The sequence below is a fragment of the Callospermophilus lateralis genome, chromosome 10, assembly GCF_048772815.1.
Source record: "Callospermophilus lateralis isolate mCalLat2 chromosome 10, mCalLat2.hap1, whole genome shotgun sequence".
NCBI classification, from domain to species: domain Eukaryota; kingdom Metazoa; phylum Chordata; class Mammalia; order Rodentia; family Sciuridae; genus Callospermophilus; species Callospermophilus lateralis.
Window position 1 is genome coordinate 124,014,120 of NC_135314.1, and position 22,518 is coordinate 124,036,637.

The 22,518-nt window shown below is 36.0% G+C and overlaps 1 protein-coding gene across 6 annotated transcripts in view; it reads right to left on the reverse strand.

Annotated features, from left to right (window-relative positions):
* Window positions 1–22,518, reverse strand: part of Ppp2r3a (protein phosphatase 2 regulatory subunit B''alpha) — a 160,729-nt gene that overhangs the window by 61,503 nt on the left and 76,708 nt on the right. For all 6 annotated transcript variants that reach the window (XM_076868997.2, XM_076868994.2, XM_076868995.2 and 3 more), the window contains 3 exons: window positions 22,042–22,145; window positions 13,308–13,410; window positions 2,769–2,843 (listed from right to left, as the gene is read on the reverse strand). In XM_076868997.2, coding sequence (XP_076725112.1) covers window positions 2,769–2,843; window positions 13,308–13,410; window positions 22,042–22,145 — 282 coding nt within the window. The remainder of the gene's footprint in view (window positions 1–2,768; window positions 2,844–13,307; window positions 13,411–22,041; window positions 22,146–22,518) is intronic.

Genomic DNA, 22,518 nt, shown 5'->3' on the forward strand with positions numbered 1-22,518 from the left:
ATAGGTCCAAATAATTCAGAAAATATCAAACAAGAAAACAGAAAAAGAAAACTTATCTGTGTTACTTTTCTGTTTATTAACATCTTTTCTAAGAATGATTCCAATAAAAGGTTCCTCTTTAAAGAGTATTTTCTGAATTAGCTGAAGGTTGTACTTTATTATTTCTTAGATCTTTCTCAACTCCTATGTTTCTAAATTATGCTGTTAATGTGCCCAGAGTTTACAGAAGAGCCAACAACAAGAACCCAATAATCTCCTTTAGGATTGCTGGTAGAGTTAATGCAGAATTCTTAAGCAAGAATAATTTTACGTATTCACTCAATAAATAAATAATGTGTGTCTATTATGTGTCAGGCACTATTCTAAGTACTGGGCAGAGAGCAGTGAAAAATAAAGACAAAGCTCTTGCTCTCAAGGAATTTGTATTATATAGAAGGAGATGAACAATAAATACAGTACAATTTAAATATCAATTAATAAGAGTAAAGAAGAAAAATAAAGCAGGAAAAAGGAACACAGAGTGTGGGGGAGGAAGCAGAGTGAAAATATGGGTCAAGAAGGCAAAGAGTGTTGACAGAATACACCAGCAGGTATCTGGATAAAGTGAGGGAGGACTGATGTAAGTGGCAATTGGCAGAAGAGCATTCCAAGCAGAGGACAGTGGAATGCACCTGAGGCAAAAGTGGGCTTGGTCTGCACAGGAACAGCAAAGAGGAGGTCAGAGAGAAGGGCTGTAAAAGTATGAGTGGGGGTGGGGTGAGTTACAGAGGGTTGGCAAGTACTGTAGCTTTGATCTGAGTGAGATGGGAAACCACTGGAGGGTTTGAGCAGAAGAGTGACATGATCTAACTTACATTTTTAAAGGATAACTCTATTTGCTATGGGGAAACTAGACTACTGGGCAGTAAGAGTAGAATGGAAAGACCAATTAGAAGTAATCCAAGTGAAAAATCAGAGTGGCTGGAGGTAATTTAGTTTAGTGTTGTGGTTAATGAGCAAAAATAGCTTGTGAGATAGTCTTAGATGACAGTGACACCTTCTGGCTCACAAAAATCTTACAAAATTTTACAGTGATAAGAGAGAGCTAGTGGAAGAGCAAAGAAAGAAGTTCCTACAAGAGGAGTAAAAAAAACAAAACAAAACAAAACAAAAAAACAAGAAAAGCAGTAGAGGCAAGGGACATCTCACTTGAGTTTATCAGAGAATGTGAGTCATGCCTGTCCTGAATGTATGGGATGCCCTAGAGATGATCTTGGAGTTAGGGCAGGAATGTAGGAACTGACTGCCCTGTGACTGACTGAAGCTGTGCCTGAGAAACAGGGAGTGAGAGCCCCTCACAAAATGGACTGTGATTACATTACTTTAGATTCATAGATGATTTATTTTCTGTTTATACTAAGCAATTTCTCATTATTTTTCTAGTTCTACCTTTGAAGTACTAGGGACACATCTCTTTCTAGAACTGTTGAAAATTATTTTCAGTATTATTTGAAAATTCTAAAGATCAAAAGGATATTAATATTCATGATAGAGCAAAGGTATATATCATAAAAGCAGAACGGATATACTACTTAATTTTGTTTATATTAAGAGTCTTCTTTAAAAATTTTTTTTTTTAGTTGTAGATGAACACAATATCTTTATATTATTTATTTATTTTTATGGTGCTGAGGATCGAACTCAGTGCCTCATGTGTGCAAGGCAAGCACTCTACCGCTGAGACACAACCCCAGCCCTATTAAGAGTCCTCTTTTAAGCACTGAACACATATAAGAAGGGAAATGGATACAAATGAAGAAATTATTACTTTGAATTTATACTATTTTCCTTCCACTCAAAATAATCATTATAACCCATGTTACCTTCTGGATAATGATCTGAAAACCTGGATACTATACAGTGATAAAAAAAGTGCTTTAATATTAACCTATTATGTCCTATCATTCCATTTAAGGAATGCCTAAAAACCTTAAATTGAGCAATAAATATACCACTTCTGATAACTTTGAAATAAATAAATATTTTTAGAATTCTACTCTTTTGAGAAAACAGGTGATGATCAGTCATAATATTCATTAGTATTATTATAATAAGTTGTATAATAAGCTCTAGATTATGATTTCCAACCTATTTTAACATACTTGTATCGCTTTAATTAAAATATTTGCAGAATTGAAAACTTGGGACTTAACACATTAAGATAAAATAGAGATCAACCCTTAAAAACAGCATACTACAGGAACACAGCCACATCAATGTTTACAGCAGCACAATTCACAATAGCTAAATTATGGATACAACCTAGATACCTTTCAGTAGATGAATGGATAAAGAAAATGTGAAATATTATTCAGCATTAAAAGAGAATAAAATTATGGCATTTGCAGGTAAATGATGGTTTTGGAGAATATGACGCAAAGTGAAGTAAGCCAATCCCAAAAAAACAAATGCTGAATGTCTTCTTTGATATAAGGATACTGATTCATAAAGGGGAGAGCATGGGAGGAATGAAGGAACTTTATACAGGGCAAAGAGGAGGGAGGGGAACGAAGGGGGCATGGGGGTAGAAAGATAGTGGAATGAGACAGATATCAATACCCTAAGTACATGTATGAAAACACGAATGGTGTGACTCTACTTTTGTGTTCAACCAGAGACAAGAAAAATTGTGCTCTATTTGTGTATTATGAATTGAATTGCATTCTGCTGTCATATGTAACTAATTAGAATAAATAAAATAAAAAAAATTAAAAAAAGAGTCAACCTACCGTGGTGATATAGCGAGAATGGAATTCTGGAGCATCTTTCAGGAACGTAAGGCCAGGGTGTGTATCCACCACATCCTAAAAAAGATCCCAAACTAAATTAATAAATCTATATTGAAAAAAACCCTATGGAATTTTTTACTTCCTGTAGAATAAGTTACAAGTTAAGCAAATTTGCCATTTTAGAATACTGAATAATACACTTAAAATTTAATTAATACCTGAAGTCTAAATTTTATTGTAAGCAAACTTAACACTGTATACATACTTAAGTACACTATGTATACTTACATTAAGTACACATAGTATAGTGTACTTAAATGTAAGTTAAAATTTTAATTTAACTATATTTGGTAATTTGTGAATCAAATGTATTAGAGGTATATACCATAGTTCTAACACATCAAAAAATGTCAAGGATAGTTGGGCGCAGTGGTACACGCTTGTAATCCCAGCAGCTCGAGAGGCTGAGATAGGAGTTCAAAGCCAGTCTCAGCAATGGTGAGGTGCTAAGCAACTCAGTGAGTTGCTTCTTTATTGCTTCTTTAAATAAAATACAAAATAGGGCTGGGGATGTGGCTCAGTGGTTGAGTCCCCCTGAGTTCAATTCACAGTACCAAAGAAGAAAAGAAAGGAAATGTCAAAGAAATTCATCTGACAGATTTTGATAGGGGTTGTTAAGTAATATTTACACAAAAAGGATGACAGAAGCCAACGAGAATGGTTATCTTTCTTTATCTAGAGGCATGAGAAATTTTTGAAAACAAACAAATAAGCAAAAAAACCCATGCAGTTAAAATCTATGTTAATGGGGCTGGGGATGTGACTCAAGCAGTAGCGCGCTCGCCTGGCATGCGTGCGGCCTGGGTTCGATCCTCAGCACCACATACAAACAAAGATGTTGTGTCCGCCGAGAACTATAAAAAATAAATAAATATTAAAATTCTCTCTCTCTCTCTCTCTCTTTAAAAAAATAAAATAAAATCTATGTTAAATATGTAAGCCAGCTAATGTCCATCAATTTTTATTAAAAGAGAAATGTGGACAAATCTGTTCGTAATTTGGAATTTTGTTTATTTTAAAATTTGTTATCTTGTTATCACTAACAATTATTATAATAATTAATACACTGAATACTATTTCTATTTTCTAATTAGAAATTGAAAGTACTTTATCCTAGAGAATCTATTAGAGATAATTATTGTTAAAAACCAGAGGCAACTATAAGGGCAACATAGATATAATCTATTTATTGGCTAGTCATCAACGGACAAACATTAGCTGTATCTTTTTGTTTCTTCAGAGCAGTTAGCTATATATATCTACCAATATAGTCTAGAACCAGGGAATCTTATAATTTCTTTTTTGTTTGTTTTTAAATCTAGAAACAGTTTTGAACTCACAAGTAAGTTGCAAAAACTATTATGGAGAAATTTCCTAGGCCCTTCTTCTAACTTCCTGTAACAACTCACAAACCATAGTTTAATGACTGAAACCAGGAAATGAATGATGATACAATAATAAATTATAAGCTTATTCAAATTTCACTATTTTTTTATGTTCCAGTATTCTACAGTGCATTCATTTTTTTTTTTCTATACTGAGAACTGAACCCAGGGTGTTCTACCAAAAGCTACATCCGCAAACCCTTTTTATTTTGACAGGTTCTTGCTAAATTGCTGAGGCAATTTAGGCAACTTGTGACACTCTTGCCTCAGCCTTTGGAGTAGCTGGGATTACAGATGGTACTAAATGCACCACTGTGCCTAGCTGCATTTAGTTTTTATGTCTCATTGGTCTTTTCCAATCTGTGACAGATCCTTTCCTTGTCTCTCATGATTTTGAATACATATATCCTCTATTTATCTTTTTGTCGGTTTATTTCACTTAACATGCTGTCTTCCAGTTCCATCCAATCTTGCCTTACCCGCAAATGGCAAGATTTCATTCTTTGTGGCTGAATAAGCCTCTGCTGTGCCATGTTTTCTTTATTCATCCATCTCTCTCTTTTTAAATTCCTTTATTTATATCATGTGGTGCTGAGGATCAAACCCAGTACCTCACATATACTAGGCAAGCACTCTATCACTGAGCTACAACCCCAGCCTTTATTTATCCATCTCTTGATGGGTATCTAGGCTGTTTCCATGTCTTGGCTATTGTGAACAGTGCCAAAGTGAATACGGGTATGCAAGTGTTTCTTCTGTATGCTGACATCAGTTCCTTTGGATGTATACTCAGTGAGGTACAGCTACACCATATAGAAGTTCTATTTTTAGTTTTTAAAGGAATCTCCATACTGTTTTCCATAGTGGGTATACTAAGGATTCCCACCAACAGTGTAAAAGGATTATTCTTTTTCCTCCACACTCCTGCCTGCATTTGTTGTCGTTGTTGTTTTAAATATATATATTTTTAGTTGCAGATGGACATAATATCTTTATTTATTTTTATGTGGTGCTGAGGATTGAATCCAGTGCCTCACACATGCAAGGTACATGCTCTACCACTGAGCGACAACCCCAGCCCCTGTTGTTGTTTTTATAACAGACATTCTGACTGGGAAGAGATAGAATTGCTTTTCATATTTATTGACCATTTACACTTCCTCTTTCTTGAAGTATGTGTGTGGGTGTGTATGTATGTATGTATGTATATATATATATAAACATTTTAGAAAATTGCTCAGCTCCTTTTCCCATTTATTGACTGGATTTACTTTTCTTTGAGTTTTTTTTTTTTTTTTTAGTATCTCTATTTTTGTTTGTTTATGTGGTGCTGAGGATTGAACCCAGTGCCCTCATGTTTGAGGCAAGTGCTCTGCCACTGAGCCACAACCTCAGCCCTTTAAGTTTTTAAAATGTATTCTAGATATTAATTTGTTGGCAGGTGAGGAGCCAGCAAAGATTTTCTTTCATTCTGTAGGTTGTCTTTTCACTCTTCTGGTTGTTTTCTTTGCTGTGCAGAAGTTTCTTAATTTCAGGTAATCTCATTTGTCAAGTCTTGTTTTATTTCCTGGGCATGGCAGCTCCTGAGAATGAAGGAATTTCCTTGCTAAGATAACCACTAGAGTCACCCAGGAAATGACTGCCTGTCCAATATCTTGCAGGACTCTGTTTTCTTTTAGTAGTTTCAAATTTTCAGGTCTTATATTAAGGTCTTTGATTTATTTGGTTGATTTTTTTGTACAGAGTAAGAGACAGGGGTCTAGTTTCAGTCTTTTACATTTGAATATCCAGTTTTTCCAGCACAATTTGTTGAACTTTTGGCACCATTGTCTGGAATCAGATGGCTAAAGCTGTGTGGATTTATATCTGGGTCCTCTATTCTGTTCCACTGCTCTATAAGTATTGTTTTTGTTATTAAGATTCTGTAACATGTTCTAAAATCAGATCTTATGCTTCCAGCACTACTATTTTTGCTCAGGATTGTTTTGGTTATTTGTGTTTCCACAGAAATTTTAGGATTATTTTTTTCTATCTCTGTGAAGAATTTCATTGGCATTTTGATGATGACAGCACTGAATCTGTCGACTACTTTTAGCAGTATGGCCATTTTAACAATGTTAATTTTCCCAGTCCAAGAACATGAGAGGTCTTTTCACTTTCTAGAGTCTTCTTCTATTTCTTTCTTCAGTGTTTCTTTGTAGAGGTCTTTTACATTCTTACCTAGGTTATTCCTAGGGATCTCTTTATGTGTGTGTGTACATGGGGGTGGTGGGCTACTGTGAATGAGATTGCTTTCCTGATGTTGTTTCCAGTGAGTTCATTATTAGGATATAGAAAAGCTGTTGATTTTAGTAGTTGATTTTGTACTCTGCTACTTTATTGGACTTGTTTATCAGTTCTGAGAGTCTTTTGATGGCATATTTAGGATATTATTTTCAGGTCGGTGGCAGTGACTTAGGAACAAAGCACCAAGCAGCCTGTGTACGGGAAAGAAACATCAATCAGGCACCAATGGAAATGCTTTTCAATCAACAGGGTCTCCTGGTCAATCCTGGATCTCAGCCAGTTCCTCCAACCAATTCCAGTGGGACAAAGGACTCTAAAAACCCCTTTTCCTGTCCACAGCACTTCTCTTCTTGCTGTAAGCCCCATGAAATTCCAGTCTGGTTGAGTCCCCACCGGTCACTCCTCAGACCCTCTTCCTATCTGCTCTCTGGGTCTGATAGAGTTCTGCCTGGGAGTGGAATCTCAATAAAGCCTTTTAAAATCTGCCTCCTTTTGGTTGCCACCATTGCCTGACCTTACATTTATGCGTATATAGAACCACATCATCTGCAAACAGTGATAATTTAAAGTCTTCCTCTTTTTCTACTTATATGACTTTTTATTTCTTTCTCTTGCCTGATTGCTCTTCCTAGAATTTCTAGTGTTATATTGAATAAGAGTGCTGAGAGTAGACACCCATGTCTTATTCCTTAATCTTAGAGAAAATATTTTCAGATGTTCCCCATGCAATATGATGTTGGCTATGTGTGGAGAGTGGTGACAGTGACTGGGAGACCAGTGTCTGAGATTGGGGTCCCTGGTGACTTCACGGCTGTGGCATATTTGGTGACTGGGAAAGTTTCTGTGCAAAGGCATAGGATGCCTGGTTGCTATGGAGATGTCCTCCATGCTAGAGTCTTATTGGCTTCGACCTTATTCTCAGGCATGGCAGCTCCTGGGAATGAAGGAACTTCCTTGCTAAGATAACCACAATGTTTCATCAGTTCTGCTGCTCCTGAATCTGCCCGCAAATTAGTAACTTTAAACAATGGACTTTCTTGAGAGCTGCACAATGCTCCTAACATTGCACATTGCAAATGTAGAATGTAACTGAGGAAATAGTTGCATGCTGTCGCTAACTCTGTAACTTTCATGAATATAAAGAATAATGCTTGCAGTCTTTAATCTGATTTAGACACATATATAATAAAGATTGCTGGTGTAATTCTTTAGACCTGCTTCTCCATCAGAGAACAGTGCTCCACCTGAGCCCAGCTGTTTTATCTTCAAGATCTGTGTGTATGACTCTTTATTTCTTCCAATCGCTCATCACTCCTTGCCAGAACCTGTTCGTTTGGCTGTGCTGGTCACGGCAGATATGTGTATGCCATATATATCTTTTATTATGTCAAGGTATGATTATTTTATACTTATTCAGGGCTTTTATCATAATGGAATGTTGGCTTTTTATGAAAGGCTTTTTCTACATCTATTGAGATGATCATGTGATTTTTATCCTTGATTCTATTTATGTTCTATATTATGTTTATTGATTTGTTAAACCATTCTTGCATCCCTGGAATAAAACCAACTTGATCATAGTGTATGATCTCTTTAATGTGCTACTGAATTCTATTTGCCAATATTTTGGTGAGGATTTTTACTTCTATGTTCATCAGGGATTTTGTTCTACAGTTTTCTTCTTTTGTTGTGTCCTGCCAAGTTCTGAGAGCAGGATAATATTAGTTTGTAGAATGAGTTTGGAATGGTTCCTTCCCTTTCTCTTTTATAAATAGTCTGAGAGCACTGTTTTTGGTTCTTCTTTAAAAGTTTGGCCAATTCAGCAATGACTCTATCCAGTCCTTGCCTTTTCTTTGTTGGGAGACTTTTTATTACTGCTTCAATCTCATTACTCGTTATTCATCTTTTAGATATTTTATTTTAGATAGTTCATTTTCAGTTAGTCATATGTGCCCATAAGTTTGTCCATTGCTTTTAGATTTTCCCGTTTATTGACATATAGTTTTTCCCAATATTCCCTAATGATCCTTTGAATTTTAGTGGTAACTGCTGTAATGTCTCCTTTTTCATCTCTAATTTTATTTATTTGGAACTTCTCTCTCTTTTCACTAGTTTAGTTAAAGGTTTGTCAATTTTATTTTTCCAAAAAAACAACTCTTAGTTTCACTGATCCTTTGTATTGTTCTTTTAGTCTCTGTTTATTCATTTTTGCTTTCTTCTTTATTATTTCCTTCCTTCTCCTAATTTACAGTTTGGTTTGTTCTTGTTTGTCTAAGACACTGGAATCATTATTAGGTTTTATTAGGGTTAAGGAGCAAATAAGGAAATGGAAAGACATACAGAAACTAGCCAGAGGAGGATGCTATTATTATCCCTTGGGCTAAAGTATAAGGGTTAGGAATGGAGTTATGGGACATTAGAGGAAACAGAACCATGGAGAAGAGGTTGTGGAATAGAAGCTGTATTATAGAGGGATAGAGTTACTGTGCTGAATAAAAGAGTGGGAAGAAATGTCAACTTCTCTCCTCTCCCCTTCTATTTGCTAGCAGCATTTCTTATTGGCCAGACCCAACCAAAGCTAATCAGAAAAAGCCCAAAAGATGCAGTTTGCACAGGTGAAAGCAGAATTAAGAATGAATCTAGAAAAAAACTAGGGATAGTAGGAACATACCTCAACATTGTAAAAGCTATATATTCTAAACCCAAGGCCAATATCATTCTAAATGGAGAAAAATTGAAAGCATTCCCTCTAAAAAGGGAAACAAGACAAGGATGCCCTCTTTCACCACTTCCATTCAACACAGTCCTAGAAACTCTAGCCAGAGCAATCAGATAGATTAAAGAAATAAAAAAGAAAAGGGATACAAACAGGAAAAGACAAACTCAAACTATTTTTATTTTCTGACGACATGATTCTATATTTAGAAGATCCAAAAAACTTCACCAGAAAACTACTAGAACCCATAAATGAATTCAGCAAAGTAGCAGGATATAAAATTAACACCAATAAATCAACTGTGTTCCTATACATCAGTGATGAATCAACTGAGAGAGAAATTAGAAAAACTATCCCATTCACAATAGTTTCAAAAAAAAAAAATAATTCTGGGACTCAATCTAACAAAAGGGTGAAAGACCTCTACAATGAAAACTACAGAACACTATAAAGAAAGAAATTGAAGAAGACCTTAGAAGATGAAAACATTTCCCATGTTCTTGGATGGGCAGAATTAATATTGTCAAAATGGGCATACTACCAAAAATGCTATACAGATTTAATGCAATTTCCATTAAAATTCCAATGACATTCTTCATAGAAACAGAAAAAGCAATCATGAAATTAATTTGGAAAAACAAGAATAGCCAAAGCCATTCTTAGTGAGAAAAGTGAAGTAGGAGGCATCATGATACCAAACTGTAAATTATACTACAGAGCTAACAGTAACAAAAATGGCATGGTATTGGCACCAAAACAGACATGAAGACCAATGGTACAGAATAGGAGACACAGAGACAAACCCACATAAATACAAAGGTGCCATAAACATACCAAAAATCCATATGTAGCCAAATGAAATTAAATCCCTATCTCTCACCCTGCACAAAATTCAACTCAAAGTAGATCAAGGACCTAGGCATTAGACCAGAGACCCTGTGTCTACTAGAAGAAAACATAGGCCCAACTCTTCATCATGCTGGATATTAGGAACTGAATTCCTCAACAAGACTCCTAAAGCACAAAAAGTAAAAATCAAGAATCAATAAATGGGATGGTATCAAACTAAAAAGCTTTTTCACAGCAAAGAAACATCAAGAACATAAATAAAGATCCTACAGAATGGGAAATAAATCTTTGCCATCTGCACCTCAGATAGAGCATTAATCTCCAGAATAAACAAAGAACTCAAAAACCTCAACACCAAAACAACAACAAAAACAACAAAACAACAACAACAACAACAACAACAACAAACCCATCAATAAATGGGCAAAGGAACTGAATAGGGACTTCACAGAAGAAGAAACCCAACTGGTGAACAAATACATGAAAAAAATGTTCAACATCTCTAGTAGTTAGAGAAATGCAAATTAAAACTAAACTGCAATTTCATCTCACTCCAGTCAGAATGGCAATTATCAAGAATACAAGTAACAATAAATATTGGTAAGGATGCGGAGGAAAAGGTACACTCGTACATTGCTGTTAGGACTGCAAATTGGCACAACTCCTCTGGAAAGCAATATGGAGATTCCTTAGAAAACTTGGAATGGAACCACCATTTGACCCAGTTATCCCCCTCCTTAGTATAAACCCAATGGGCTTAAAATCAGCATACTACAGTGATGCAGCCACATCAATGTTTATAGCAGCTCAATTCACAATAGCCAAGAAATGGAACCAATGTAAGTGTGCTTCAACAGATAAATGGATAAAGAAAATGTGGTATGTGTCTGTGTGTGTGTGTGTGTGTGTGTGTGTACGTATATATATATATATATATATACGTACACACACACACACACACACACACACACAATGGAATATTACTCAGCCATAAAGAAAAGTGAAATTATGGTATTTGCCAGTAAATGGGTGGAACTAGAGACTGTCATGCTAAGCAAGTGAAATAAGACAATCCCAAAAAACCAAAGGAAGAATTTCCCTCTGATATGTGAATGCTAACTCACAATAATTTGGGAGGTGTAGGGAAGAATAAAAGTACTCTGTATTAGACAAAGGGAAATGAAGGTAAACAAGGGGGAATTGGAATAGAAAATATAGTAGAATGAATTGGACATAACTTTCGTGTTTGTAGGAACACAGGAAGCACAACCTGTGTAACTCCACATTATGTACAACCAAAAGAATGGGAGTTATACTCCATGTATGTATGATGGGTCAAAATTCTCTCTACTGGAGCTAGGGTTGTAGCTCAGTGGTGGAATGCTTGCTTGGTGCATGTGAGGTTAGATTCAATACTCAGCACCACATAAAATAAAGGTATTGTGTCATTCTACAACTAAAAAATATTTAAAAAATTCTCTACTGTCATGTCTAAAAAGAATAAATAAGAAATAAAATACAATGTATCTCATGAAAAAAAAAAAGGAATGAATCTAGAGGGTAAGGAGGAGAAATGAATAGAGAACAAATAAAACCTGAAATTTTATTAACAATGTTGTTCAAATACTAAATATCTGAGATTCCACAGGAATGTGTACTGTTGGCTTTTAGGTATAATGATACTGATTAAATAAAAAACCTATTAAGAATTCTCATTCTCATGTGTATTTTTTTTTGTTATTGTTGTTGTAACAGGGACTGAAGCCAGGGGCACCTAAACACTGAGCCACATAAACAGCCTGTTTTTTTAAATTTTTCATTTAAGACAGGGTCTCACTAAAAAATAAAAACTGTAAGTTGCTGAGACTGGCTTTGAACTTGTGATCCTCTTGCCTCAGCCTCCCAAGTTGCTGGGATTACAGGCATGGCACCATTGTGCTCAGCTCATGAGTTTTTGTTTTTGTTTTTATTTTGGGTGGGGAGCAAAATCATACGGCAGATGAGTCTAAGGATAATAAAGCCCACCCTGCAAATTAAAATAAATTTGAAGGAACTGGACATAAAATCAGAACCAAACTTCATCTTTTAAACATGAACAATTGTTACTGTAAATAAAAATCTATGCATATGCTATTAGAAATCAGCCTAATGGTTAACTTTAGGTATTTTAGGTGTATATATTTCCATAAAATATAAAAATAGCTATGATTATAAATTTTAAAAAACCATAACCAAGTCAATGTATTTCTATGCCTTTCAAATGATAACAGAAAATCAAATGATAACAGAAAATCTTCTTATAGATCTGAGATTAATTACATTTGAGACATCTTTTCCACATGAATAATAATGAGTATATAACACATAAGGTGATATGTGTTAAAGTTTATTAAAGTGTCTTCTGTGTATTAAAGTTTCATAAACAGAAAAGGAAAAGTGAGAAATAAACTACTGTTTCACTTATTTGATTCCATCAGCGAAAGTTGCTCCATAAAATGAATTTTCTCGATGAGTAAAAATAGTTTATGATAATAATATAAATTATTGATCTTGGCTGAAATCTGATAATAAGACTGGGGACTATTTCTCTTATTTCAAATTGCTCTAACCTGTAAGAGATGTGCTCTTACAGGTTTTGCATATTTTTTCTTTTTTACGTAGCTTTTCTTACTTCTAATAACACTTAGAGTCCATTTGGAAGATCTTAGGGAGTTTGATTCTAGTTTATTCTCTCCCTCCTTTATACTATAATTTTTCATTTCACATAAATTGGGTTGAAAAATCAAAAAACCAACCATTTTAGAATTATGCTTAAATCAAAGAGTCAAACCACACTGATTTAAAATCCTGTGGTTCATGACATTGGTTCTGGTTACTCCACAACCATTCCTTGTTTCCTACCAGGTTTTTAACTATGTTTGATGTCAGCATTTTCCATGTTATATAAAACAGTTTCAGAAGGTAATTTCTGTGGATAGAGGTGGGTAGTTTGCTGAATGGCCCCTTTCTCCTGCTTCATTGAGACTGTAGCCCTCTTTTATCTGTTTTATGCTATGAGCTTTGTTTTAGACTTTGTTTAACAAAGAGATTTTACTGCTAAAACAAGTGCAAAAACCATTTTTCAAGAAAACTTACTTACAGATTTGTATAGCTTAACTGACAAGTATTACAGTTGCAATTTTTTTTAAGAACCTCCGAAACTCCAGAAAATACAACCCATTTTTGAAAGGAAATATAAATTACCTGAAGTAAAGGGAAGAAATCCTCCTGTTCTAGAGAGCTGCAGCTGGGTTTTGCTAGAAGACAGATAAACTTAGAGGCATCATCATGATGGTTATTCAGCAACCTACAAAAGAAACAACTGATTAGGAAGATCTGCTACTCTGAACCATGACTACAACATCACTGGTCATTTCAGTCTGATCTGAAGGCCACTTAGATTAAGAATCGAGTACTCTTTTCTTTTTGGGGGGCTTGGAACTGGACCCAAGGCCTTGTGATTGATAAGCAAGTACTCTATTACTAAGATACCCCCAGAACAAGTCCTTGCTTTTCAATGAATTCCATGCTTTTGATTTTGTTAAAGGAATATCTTAAAAGCTCAATAACAAAATGGTATATTATTCTAATAGAATGCTTCTGAGACTGAGATCAAAGAGTCAGCTGAACTAGTGAAGACAAAATATGTGTTATTAAAATACACTGGGGGAGAATATCCATTCAGTTTAGTGCAGAACATTTGGAACCAGAACTTCTAAGCTGGCCATAGCAAGGAGGGTGTGATATCTCAGATGGACAACTATGCACTACACAAGGCATAAAGTACCCAGATTGACAGACCTTCAAGGCTAACCTGATAGGTGACTTTTGAAATTAGACTCTGAAGCAACAGGCTTAAAATAATGAGTGTTCTATTAATTCTTCTCAGTTCCAAGAATTCTTATTCCAACTATGTGCTAGATGTTTCCAATTGGGGACTATATTCTGATAGCAAAGCTGAAATACTGAAAATCAACTTTAAAATCTTTCTCTCAAAGTCAGTCCTTATCCTGGGCATCTGTTTTTTTTTTAATATTTATGTGTTTTTTAGTTGTAGTTAGACACAATCCTTTATTTTACTTATTCATTTCTATGTGGTGCTGAGGAACAAACCCAGAGCCTCACATGTGCTAGGTAAGCGCTCTACTGTTGAGCCACTTAGAGGCATCATCATGATGGTTGTTCAGCAACCTATATTTATTTTTGTAAAAATGGTGGTATCTTAGTTGTCTGGGTTTGACACTTTGAAGTCATTAAGAACTTATTTCTTTTCCTATTCTTTATAACCAATTAGTTTCCAATTTTCTTATTCTTCATTAATAATTTATTGAATACTAACTATGGGCCAAGTATCGTAGCTGGCCATGAGGATGTAGGGGAAACAAGAAAATAAGACACAGTGTTATGCTCTGTAAGGAAGTTCCAGTATAATGTTTAGTTACCAATAAAATTAAACTATGAAGACCAGCCATAACAGAAGTAATCTGAACAGGGTACTATGGAAGGACAGAGGAGGCCAGTGAGATTCCCCGGAAAGTGAAGTAGAAAGGAAGGGCATTGTGGTAAGGAGGAAAATAGGTACAAATGCCTGGTATGTGATGGGCAACAGTAAGCACAGAGATGGTAAGAGAAAGGGATATATGCAGGTAGGTTCAAATCCTGGAGCCTCTGAAGTCAGGTTAAGAAGCCAGGACTTTAGTCAACTCCACAAGAGAATTTTAACTTGAATAGTGACATTATAAGAAGTGCTTTTTTTCAGAAACATTAAGCAAGAAACAATGAGAACCTGAACATGGATACTAGCAGTGGGAGATGAAGAGAAAGGTGCCCATTACCACGAAAGGATGTGGTAGCTGACAGGTGTTGGGCATGAGAGAATTCCCAAGTTTCTAACTGGGACCATCAGGTGCTTGGAATACAGGATAGAAACACTGAGGAGTCCTGAGGAATTTTTCCACAGAATGTTCTAAACAATGGCTTATTCCTTTCTATTTCCATTGTACTATCAGATTCAAGCCCTTTTAAATTTATGTTGAGACTGCCAGAAGAGAAGAGGGTCATAACAGGGTTCGGTACTCATCCAACCTTGTATAACAGATGATTCATCATTCTAAAACAAATGTGGATGACATAATTTCCTTATTGAAAAATGTTCAGTAGCGCTCTCTCTCTCTCTCTCTCTCTCTCTCTCTCTCTCTCTCTCTCTCTCTCTCTCTCTCTCTTATAAGCATAAGCCTGCTCTTGTGGGTTGATTTTAAATGTCTACCAAAAGCTCATGCATTAAAGGCTTGGTCCATGATGCAATAGTGTTCACAGGTGGGGCCTCAGGAGGTGAATGAATTATGGGGCCTCTGACCAAATCAACAGACTAATCCATTTACAGATCCAGAGCTTAATGAATTTTGGAGGAGAGGCTTGAAAGTTCTCCCTTTGCTTCCTGGCTGCCATGAGGTGAGCAGTGTTGCTCTACCACATATGCCCAGCCATGATGTTCTGCCTCTTGCCAAGGACCCAGAAATTGATGGTGCCAAGTGACTATGAATTGAAACTTCTAAAACCATGAGCCAAAATAAATGATTCCCTCCTTTTAAGTTGTTTATCTCAAGTACTCTGTCACAGCAATGTAAAGGTGACTAACAGAAAATTGGTACAGGAAGTGGGGTTGTTACTGTGACTATTACCTGCTAATGTGGTTCTGCTGAAATTGGCTCATGAGAGGGATTTGGAAAAGTTTGGAGATGTAGGCTAGAGACATTAAAAAATGCTATAAGGAAAGGTTAGTGGGCTAATTCTGGTGGGATCTCCAAAGACAGAATACTAATAGGAATGCAGAGTAAAGACCAAGCTCAGGAGGATTCAGAGGGAAATGAGGATTCTACTGAGAAATCTGACTAGAAGCCATTCATGTTACCTTCTGGCAAAGACCTTGTCTACATTTTGGCCATGCCCTGAGACTTTGTGTAAGGCTGAGTTTAAAGGTGATGGATTAACTAATCTGGCAGAGAAAATTTCGAGGCACCATAACATTCAGGTTGTGGCACAGATATTTCTGGCTGTTTTAGACAGACTGACAGTGAGAATCAGGAGCAAAAAAATAATGGAAAGATCTGATAAACTGGCACCTCAGCCAAAAAAGAAGTACCAGTAAAGTTGTAATCAAGGAGGATATGGTTGTATAAGAGATGAGTGTAATAAAAAAGAAATGCTTTGTAACAGGATAAGAGAAATCAAATCAGAAATACCCCACCCACTACAGGCTCAAGGATATAAAACTCTTTCCAAAGACTGTGTTGAGAAGGGAGCCCTAGAGTGCACTGCTCACATAGGGTTGTCTAAGAAATGGTTTCCCTGGGATTTGTTCGGTTGCCCAGACTCTCAGAAGGGGAAAATAAACAAGGAGGGAAATGAATTACAGTAGATGGGGTAGAGAGAGAAGATGGGAGGGGAGGGAAGGGGAGGGGGGATAGCAGAGGATAGGAAAGGTAGCAGAATACAACAGTTACTAATATGGCATTATGTAAAAATGTGGAGGTGTAACCGATGTGATTCTGCAATCTGTATTTGGGGTAAAAATGGGAGTTCAAAATCCACTTAAATCTAATATATGTAACACGAGATGTCAAGAGCTTTGTAATATTTTGAACAACCAATAAAAAAAAAAAAAAAAGAAGCCACTGCAGTCGTGTTTCAAGATAGTCCTTCTGCTGGCGGCAGAACTTGGGACTCATCCATGTTGTGTTGGTTTTGTAGGCATGTAGAATGTAAGAGTTGTAAGGTTATTGAGGCTTCCACTAAGATTTCAAAAGGAAAGCCTGGGAGGCAGGCAATGTGTGGAAGTGTCAAGAGTCCCTCCAGGCAGACCCTGAGAGGGTGATGTGTGACGTTGTAAGAGAGAAACCCAAGCTACAATGGAGACTCCAGAAAGTTAGAGATGCCAAGAACGTGCAAGGCTTGCCAAAGGATGCCTCATGCAGTAAGAAGAGCCAGCCAAAGAGAGTGGCTATGTGGGCTGCAGCCAGCAGAACCACAGGTGTCTTTCTAGGACTGCCCAAGTCTTTTGGACCTCACATCACATCACTATGAGTTCAGATGCTAGACATGAATTTAATCAACTTAATGTTTGCCCTCCTGCGTTGCAATCTTATGGTCCCATTCCTCCTTTCTATGCCCCTATTTATCCATTTTGGAATGAAAATGTTTACCTTATATCTATCCCACTATGGTATGTTACAAGTATGTAACTTGTTGATTTTTAGAAGAATTTACAGCTAAGAGTTTGCCCAGAGTCTCTGAGAAGATTTTAAGATTTGGACTTTTGAACAATGCTGTTAAGACTATGGGGATAAACTGAATTATTGCAGATAAACTGAGTGCATTTTACATGATGAGATGGACATGAGTCTTTAGGGGTCATGGGTGAAAATTTGTGGGTTGGGTCTTAAATGTCCTCTAAGAGTTCATATGCTAAAGGTTTGGTCCATAGTGCAGCAGTATTCAGAGGTAGGGCCTTCAGGGGATGATAGAACCATGAGGATTCTGAATTTATCAATGGATTAATCCATTTGTGGATTCACAGCTTAATGGGTTTGTGGGTAGGGCTCTCTCTTTGCTTCTTGGCTGCCATGAGGTGAGCAGCCTTGCTCTACTACATGCTGCCTGCTATATGTTCAACTCCCACTATAGGTCCCTCACTATAAAGAGATGGGGCCAAGTGAACATGGACTGAAACCTCTGAAACTGAGTCAAACTAAGTCTTTTCTACTTTAAGTTCTCTATCTCAGGTATTTTGTCACAGTGACACAAAGCTAACATACCTACAATGGGCATTTAAGGCCCTCTGTAATTAGCCTGGAGGTGCCTATTTACTTATCTCATGACTTTCCTAAATGAAACAGGCAGCTGGCGTGAGTTTTATGTAGTTTTACTTGTGTCATTCTTATACTAGAAAACCCACCCCCAATTTTGTCATCTTAATGATATTAACTCTTTTAAGACCTAGCTTATAACATACCTCTTTCAAAAAGTCTTCTCTGACAACTAAATTCTTAACTGATCTTTGTCCAATATGTGTATCTCTCTCTCTCTCTCTCTCTCTCTCTCTCTCTCTCTCTGTATAAAGAATTTAGTTCACACATATATGACAAAGATAAGTAAAAAATTTAGTTCTTTACTCTCTATATTTGTATTATTGGCTTTATTTATTTCTATGTTTTTTTTCTTTAGCACCTAAAGGGAAGGAACTGTTGTAGCTCTTTTCATCCATAGCACATAGTTTAATCACTTATACATAAAAGACTCTGAAAACATATTAGTGATCTAACAGATTTATTTTTATATGGTGCTGAGGATCAAACCTAGTGCCTCACACGTACTAAGCAAGTGCTCTACCATTGAGCTACATCCCCAGCCCCATGATTTTTGTATTTATTTTCTTATCATTTAAGGCCCCTGAAGTAAATAAAGTAAATAAACATGTTTTAGAAAAAAATCAGTGTAATGCAATAGGTGCAAATGAAAGTTACCTATTAGGATTAGAAAGTGGGTGGGATGATGACAACAGAAAGGCAGTGAGGTCTTTGAAAAATAGATTATTTTTAAAAAGCACAGTATTATTAAATACAATAGCAATATGACACATGAGATTCAAATAGGGGATGGTTTTTTGCTATTAGAACCATGAAACAGAAAGAAAAGATGAATTACAATTTTACTGGCTAATAAACTCGTATATGACAGGAGAAATGGAGATAATAAAAGCCATAAAAGCTGAAGGACGAAAGTAAATGTAGCTATTTTACACTGGTATTCTATACTGACCATAATGTTTTTAAGACCAAATACTGTTTTGTTAATGGGCAAATAACACATTGATATGAAAAGGTAAAAGCAAACAAAATATAGTAAAGCTGAGCAACATTACTACTCCATGTGAGAGAAGTTCTGCCCCAAAGCTGGTGTTCCAGTAACTTAAAAAGCTGTTGAGCCATATCTTTCCCCTAAAAATGTCTGGCTATAGAAAAAAGAGATGTCAGAGTATAGTTATGAAATAGGCAGTAGTTCTAGGAAAGGAGGGGAACAGAAGAAGTAGGGGCGAGTTACTAAGGTGTTCATTCTAAATCACTTGTAGAAGAGGTACTGAAGCCTCCAACACCTGAGTACTCTGACAGGAAAAAAATTATTTCCTCTAATATTTATGACTTTTACATTTGACTTTATTTAAAAAAACCTCTATATTATTGGAGCAAGTCAGCATGCCTATGTATAGGCCAAAGTGCTTTAATGCTGTAACCTGCCAGTTATTTTTTGTGTTTGGAAATTCTGATATGCTATACTTGGGCCTAAGTTGCTTTATGCAAAGGGTAGTTTGTAAAAAATTTAAAGACATCTTTTTTTCCTAGGTCAGGTGGTAACTCAAAGCATTATACTTAGCTGCTACTCTCAACAAACAGCTATACTTGGGTCTCTCTTAAAGCATCCTGGCTTTTAAAAGGCATTTTAAGAGCTCAGAGAAAAGTTCCCACTAGAGGGCACCCAAACCATTTAAGTATCTGACCAGGGCATTTTAATATAGACACATACATTTATATATTTGTTTTAAGTTAGCTTTTCTGTCCTGTGACCAAATACCCAACAAGAACAACTTAGAGGATAAGTTATTTAGGCTTTGTGGTTTCAGAGATCTTAGCTTAAAGAAGCTGATGCTATTGCTCTGAGCTTAACGTGAGGCAGTACATCAGTGGGTAAGTGCCCAGAAGAGGAAAGCTGCTCAGCTCATGGAAGGACCAGGAAGCAGAGAGAAGTGGGTGGGAAGGGCCCACTAGGAAAATGAACTCTTCCAGGGTACGCTCCCAATGATCCACCTCCCCCAGTTGCTCCTTACCTGACTACAGTTACTACCCTGTCAGTCCATTTAAATGAGGATAGATTAATTAGGTTACAGGTCTCACCATGCAATCATTTTACCTTTGAATGTTCCTGAATTAATATGGGCTTCTGAAGGATACCTCAAGGTGATTCATCTCAATAAAGGAATACAGCTATTGTGGCTGCTGCTGCTGCACTGCTCTATCCACCAATATAAATGTCTACCCTATTTCAGTATACATAGTCTTAACCAAAAACTGGCTGTGATTCTCTTTAATATTAAGGAGTTTAATGCAGATAAACCAAGTGGGGCACCAGTTTTCCTTTGCTACTGTCAAACTTAGTGTCCTAGAATATTCAAAATAGAATATAAGTGATTATATTTCTTGTCTCTGGCTCTAATATCTCATATAATAGATTATTTTCTTTTTCAGTCTCCCAGCCTGATCACAGCCTTTTCTTAAGCAATTATTACTCACTTCTTGCTGTTTTCCAAGATTACTAGATAGTTCCTGCTGATCTTAATGACTAAAGCTACTTCTGACAAGAACTGTTTCGCCTCCCTGTTCTTTTTATCCCTGATTCATACTCCAGCTAAGGCCTATTCAGGGCTTGCGCCTACCAGGGTGAAAGAAGCTAGCTGAATGAAAGCTAACATCTATAAATTTTAAGTTCTTAAATTCTGCTACTTTTACATATTGATTTTTAAAAAATCATACTACCCAGCTGAAATCCTGGTTTAGCTAATGGGAAAGGAGAGGGAGTACAAGCTGACTTCCTACTATTCCAGGTCCTACAATCTATTTTCTTCCCCCATGTTGCAGGTTGCCAGAAATAAAAAAATACTCCAAGGGCAATGCCAGTTTCTCTGCTAGTTTACTCTTGCTCATTAGTATTGTTGTTATTATGTGTTTTTTTCCTATTTCTAGTATCCAAGAAATTCTACACATTTAAAACAGAAAGACACTTCTTATATTTATCAGCCTGTTTTCTATTTGCTATAGGGGTGGTAGAACACTGACTATGTAACTGTCTTTGGAGGGTCAGAAGGTAGTGTGTGAGTAATGGCTCTCCTTGGGCTCTTTTATTCCTTGGTATTTGGACAGGTCAGAACTATTCCAAGAAGAAAATGGCTAAAATGCACCTAGACAACAAGAAGCATTTAATTAAATTTTAGCTTGGGTGTAGTTTTTTAAAAAAATTTATTAACTGGAACAGTCTTACATACCCTTTAGTTCTAATATAATGAAGAACTTAGTGAACTCAACTTGCTGCTAGACTTTTAGAACTAAGAAAACATTTATTAATCACCTAATATGTTCTCAAGCATTATGCAACTAAGGGAATAGAAAGAATCTAAGTTGAATTCTGCTGATACTGCACACTGAAACTTGTATGATAATAGTAATTGAACAGCATTTCTACATAGTTTACTAGGGGGAAGGGTATATAACCCAGAAAAGGTATAATTGGTTAAAAGAGGAAGAATGTACAAGATTTGATATTTTCCTAAAATGTATAAATATATTAAGAAATAACACCTTAAAAAGAAAGGTATAAAGGAGAAGAAAGTTGAGTTTGAATTAAAGAAAATTTATCAGAAAGTTAAAATTCAAGAATATTTTTGATAAATATACTAGTCCTTTGGTTCTTTAATTATAGCCCTCAAAATAATAATTAAAATCTATTATAATTCAATTATTTTTGATAAATTAACTAGATATAATTCAATATTGGATTATATGAGAATGGGACAGTATTTTTCATGTGATACATGTGGTTTGTTCCCCCTTTATGTCATTGCTATTAAATTCAAATACTGAGTTTCAAATGTAACAAGTAAAACTAAGAAACTATTAAGTAGCTATTAAAGAAGTATTTCTGCAGATTTACTCTACTGTTTAAAGACATGTAAGGTAAAGGCTTGTGGTGAAGAAAATGGTTGTGAATCACTAAATTTTCCTTATTGAAGTAAAGGGTAAAAGAAAAATGAATAAAACAAGTGACCTTTATAAGGCATGTTATGAGGATCACATAATTCTTTGTTAGCCCCAGAATAACTGCTCATACTTACTTTCTCCACATGGCAATGAATGATGGTGCTGATACAAATCCTGTCTTCTCTCCCCCTGCAGCCCTGAACATGGGGGCTTTCCAGTAGAGAGGACAGCCACAGATCTGCAAATAAAAATCAATAAAGAGTAAGGCCAGAGGCTGTGAAGGGATAACATTGCCAAAGAAAAGTATCTGGGACTTTTACCCTTCATGCCACAGTAGACAGAATGGCCTCAGGGTGAACACAACTGAGCCATAGGCAAATGTATCAATGAGGGTAGATTCAGAGAGACAGAGAGAGAGGAATTAAAATTAAGAGGAGTACATGCTTAGTGAAGAAAATCAAGCCAATAAACTTTTTCTCTAAGTTCATTATAGTGATATCTCTCCATCCTGATAATAAAGCAGCCAGTCTCCCCACCTGGCACTGTTGCATCATGTATTTTCTACCTTCTACAAAGAAAAAGAAATTAATGAATATCACGGATGTATATGT